Source organism: Osmerus mordax, chromosome 21, assembly GCF_038355195.1.
Source record: "Osmerus mordax isolate fOsmMor3 chromosome 21, fOsmMor3.pri, whole genome shotgun sequence".
Lineage (NCBI taxonomy): Eukaryota > Metazoa > Chordata > Actinopteri > Osmeriformes > Osmeridae > Osmerus > Osmerus mordax.
In genome coordinates, this window is record NC_090070.1 from 11,556,074 (window position 1) to 11,560,792 (window position 4,719).

Consider the following 4,719-nt stretch of genomic DNA (forward strand, 5'->3'; position numbering starts at 1 on the left):
TGGTCAGTCTATAAAACAACAGGGCAGCATGGAGAAAGATGTGATTGGAAATGTGTGATCATAACCTCCTTTTGAGTCGGTGCTGACACATAATGTGTGTGTGTGTGAGTAATCAGCAGTACTAAAAACAAATGGGTTGTAACATTGGATTTGATGATGACTGATCATGACTCTTATCGTGACAAGCCCTTAGACAAGTCAGGAGCTGTTGTGGTTTCGTATACCTTTTATCACTCATATTTGACCAATTTGTCATTTTTTGTAACTCTGGGAACAGGGAAGTGAATCATGACTTTATCATAACCCGCATAGGGCGGTTTAACGACTAGAACTGCGCTCTAGGCGCCAGCTAAACTCACGTTATAAGCACCGGCTTAACGGCAACCAGACAAACTGGCTCTGTCTGTAACTTATTCCTTTCTCCAAGCTAATATTGTTTGGAATTGTTGCCTAACACATGGGCTATAGCTCTTTATAGATCCACTGTCACTGACGCAATGTTTTGGCGTAGGTTAGGCTACTATGCACTTGGTGAAAGTGAGACTGAATCAAAAGCCAAGACAACCGTATCGATTTAATATGTTTATTACAAAACATCTCACTGTTGACGTCGTAAAAAAATATATAAAAAGCAGCTTTTCAATTGGAGGTAATTATGGAAAAATGTTGTTTCACAGTTTAAAATGTTCCGAAATCAGAAACACAAAGTATACACAAATAAAGTTCATTCTCAGGCGTAATGTAGCAACATAAAAGAAATCTTCATTTCCGTAGTCTACACCTCTCTTCTTTTTCGTTGTGTTGAGCACCATTTCGGGGCCTGTTAGTCTGCAGCTGGCGTTAAGTTGAGGGCAATCCCTCTTTCCACATTGATTGATCAAAGTCCACAAGTTCAGAAGAGAATGTGTGTGCGTGTCTGTGTTATGGGGGAGGGGAACTTGTCGCCTCTGTTGTGGTTGTAAGTCCTCAGCGTGGACACAGGAAATTCCCCGAAGTCCGTGGTGTCTGCCCATGTTGACCATACAGGGCCCGGACACAGCTGTTATCGCTGTCTTCTCTGAGTCACTTCACACACACTCCCGCGTGCATGCGTCAGCTCTTCTCACTTCTTTCGCCGCAATTTTAGCAGAACTTTTTTTCTGACTCATCTCCCAGAAACTCTCATAGTGTCTCTTCCTCAAACTTTCCAACACACAGTTCTGTGGTGCGCGCGTGTGGGCCGTTTGGGCGGTTGCAGTGTTTCCCCCTGCACAGTCGCTGTTTCGTCGAGGTCAACAGTGTAGCCTCCGGCCGCTCGAGATATCGCACCCTGCCCCCGGTAATCCCATTGTCTTGGGATCTCCTATGTAGGTCACTTGACCGGCCTGTCCGGTGCACAAAGGGATTTAGAACTGTCCCGTATTTAAATATCACGTAAACACTGCCCGTTTGGGGCATATCTCCACTCGTTTAAAACGCGGCAATGACCCGATTCATGGTGAGGTTGGCCAGGCTACCCATAGCACTACAGCAGTTCACGCGGCCGCTCCGGAGCGCCACGGCATGTCCGGAGCGCCACGGCATGTCTCTCCTCCCCCAGCTCGAGTCTCGCCCTCTTGCTTGGAAGGAAGTCGGGCGTGACGGATGCCTTGCCCCGGCGTTTCCTGGAATGTCGGTCAGGGCTCACGGGGCTTTGGTTCTCTTTGTCTGCTCCCGTTTTCTTCCCACGCAATTGTCCGGCCTTACACGCGGGCTCAGGGGTGCTCTGTGGCTCCGGGGTTGGGGTCAAGGGCGACTCGGTTGACTCGGTTTGGGAAACAACCTCGGCTTGATCTACCCCGGTAACACTGGTCTCCATAGGTTCCACCGTGGCCGGTTGGGCTGCTGCGGCACACTGCTCCTCCTTCTCCTTGGCGAGGCAGGCCGAGTGGTAGATGTCCCGGGCGGATCTCATGACCATGGAGAGCAGCAGGCTCCGGTGGAGTCTCATTCCTCCGCGCTGGGAGCGGGAAGCGTACAGCTTACTGATAGAGACCGCCATGATCCTCTTTGCTTCGGTATTCACGTCCATTGTACTTTTACTTTGCGTAATTACGCACAATTGGCACTTTAACAATTATTTCAAAACTACACGCTTTATAGCATATAGATCGAAAATCTTACGGTAGTATTTTGGTTTCAAAAATGTGTAAGAGAGGCTACTTCTTTTTAAAACTTTCTGTTTCTTCTCAACCAGTCACCAGTTGTACACAGTTATGAGAGCTAGTGAGTAGAAGGGCGGTGTTTTATTTCCCCTATGACGTAACAAGGGCTTCATTCCTTTGAGTGACTGACAAACACGCCCCGCCCAGTCCCCGGAGCTAAGCTGCAATGGACCATATGGCTTGTCTATCTACCTACACAGTCTGACTAGGATTCAGATAATAGTATTTAGAAAACCCTGGTATTTTATGTGGTTTTCCTTTGATGGTTTTAAAGGTGCACCTTAAACTCCAAAAATACCAGTTAGGAACAAAGGACGATATTGTTATTCGAGTCAGATTCAATCGTAGATATAAGATATCAAGTTATATGGCATTGTTTTGTGTTTTGATTGTTAAGAGCCATTTTGAATTAAATTACTCTCATGTTTTCAACTAAATGAGCATGCTTTCATTGAATAGCCTACGATGTAGCCTATTATTCTCTGATATAACCTATGTATTTATTTTTATAATGGAATATATGCAGCATGATGTTTTGATATCAAAAAGCTTCTCGGTGTTTACAATCGGTTAAACCCCGGTTAGCGATTCAAAGAATTGCGTAGGTGGCCAAAATATGTCTTCGGTTTCCAGGGAGTTTCTGTTTGTGCTCTCACTCGCTCACTCTCTCTCTCTCTCTCTCTCTCTCTCTCTCTCTCTCTCTCTCTCTCTCTCTCTCTCTCTCTCTCTCTCTCTCTCTCTCTCTCTATCTCTCTCTCTCGCTCTCTCTCTCTACCCCAACGTCACTCTCAACTCCATATATGGCTCATCCGGCGACTTCCCCTGAGGACGCGCAGTGGAAAAGCCATGACGTGACCGCGCAACCGCAGCTCACTTCCACCCTCTGCCCCAACCTGCGCCCGGAGGCAGCGGCGCTGTCGTCACAGTAGCTCCATATATGGGACTGTCACCGGTCCAAAGCCAACTTCGGGGCTTCGTCGTGGGGACACGAGTTACTAGGCAGCGGCTACGATTGAGGTCAGGCGCCAGCTGCCAGTCTTCCTGCTAAATGATAAGAGGTCGCCGTCTATTCATAGCAACCAGAAACACCTTACCCACTCCATGACTCAGGAGAGACACTAAGCAGCATAAACCCTCCCCGTTCACTCCATTGTTATGCCCACACGTTTAATTTGTATTTCAAGTTGTTCGGGTAGGCAGTGTGCGTTGGTTTTAGCCGAGGCTACTTCTATACTAATAGCCTACCTTTACACATGGTGACTCACAAGTAAACCTTTTTTATACAACATTTTTTCGTACGACTATATTTATCTCACTGAACATAGCTCAGCGTTGAAGAGGAATTCTAATATCAAGTGATATAAAGATGCTCGAAGTTAAAAATAAAACATGGTTTTGAATCGTTATGTGTCTACGTTTGGGCTGTATCAAGCATGTGCAAATCCGACGTTAGGGCATGACGCACAAGTAGACAGTTTAATTGGCCTACACTCACACATAGTGGCAATTAACTGTGTGTGAGAGGGATGAGAGATATGTGTGGGTATGTGATGGTCTGTAGATTTTCTCAGGGTGGGGGGTGGAGCAGTGCAAAGCCGACAGGAAGTGGGGGGGGGGGGGGTCCGGGGAGAAAGGAAGGAAGGGGGGAGGGGACAGGAAGGAAACAAGGAAGGGTGAGCCAGAACTGGAGGAAGGGTGGAGGAGGGACTGGACACGAGGGGGCAGGGAGGGCAATAACCCTGTTGACCCAGGGAAGAGAGGGATGAACAAAATAGAAGAAGGGGGGGGGGGGGGGGGTGAGAAAAGAGACGCATGGATATAGTTATATTGTTGGGAAAGAGAGGCGTTACGAAGCAGAAGGGGTGTAATGTGCAGATATTGGGGAGAGACGGAGAGAAAAGACGGAATGGGGGAAATAAAAAAAAAAGCGGGGAGAACAGAGATTCATCCTTGTTGTTGCATAGCCAGCAGTGACGTCACCATGACTCCGTTCTAAATAAATAGCCAACATGAAGTAGGCTACAATAAGATAACAGTATTACACTGCCATGAATAGTTGAATTGTACAGATAAAAAAGTGTAGGTATTCCCCTTTCAGCTTCACGTTATGAATGTGTAAACATTCCGAAACAGTAGTCTCATTTTAGATACACCAGAACAAAAATAACGCCGACAGCTCCACAGAAAATAAAATATAAGTGTTTAGCTTTAGCGAAGACGCATCTAACACACCTAATTGGCCTATAGGCGTGTTAGATGCGTCTGTTGTCAACAATTTTTTTTTTTGACCACAGATAGCCTAGCCTACATTGTAATGAAGGTTGAAGCTGGCTTAGATAATTAAATTCTCTTGTTTAAGAGACCATTTAGACCGCGACACGTGTGTGATGATATAAAAATTAATTTGAATAGCAAAACAACACACAACATTTTTAGCGGTCAGTCTAAACCTAAGTTGTTTACATTCACGACATTCACGACGTTTTTTTCTGAGTTTCTTCCGCTCTCCGTCATACAGTGAGTGCGCAATGCGCAT

The 4,719-nt window shown here is 46.2% G+C and overlaps 1 protein-coding gene across 1 annotated transcript; it reads right to left on the bottom strand.

The window, feature by feature from the left end:
- Positions 1 to 569: 569 nt before the first annotated feature.
- On the bottom strand, positions 570 to 2,246 carry ier2b (immediate early response 2b). Its single transcript, XM_067259887.1, has one exon. The coding sequence runs from the start codon at positions 2,048 to 2,050 to the stop codon at positions 1,505 to 1,507; it is 546 nt and encodes a 181-aa protein (XP_067115988.1). The 5' UTR covers positions 2,051 to 2,246; the 3' UTR covers positions 570 to 1,504.
- Between the last annotated feature and the right edge of the window lie 2,473 nt (positions 2,247 to 4,719).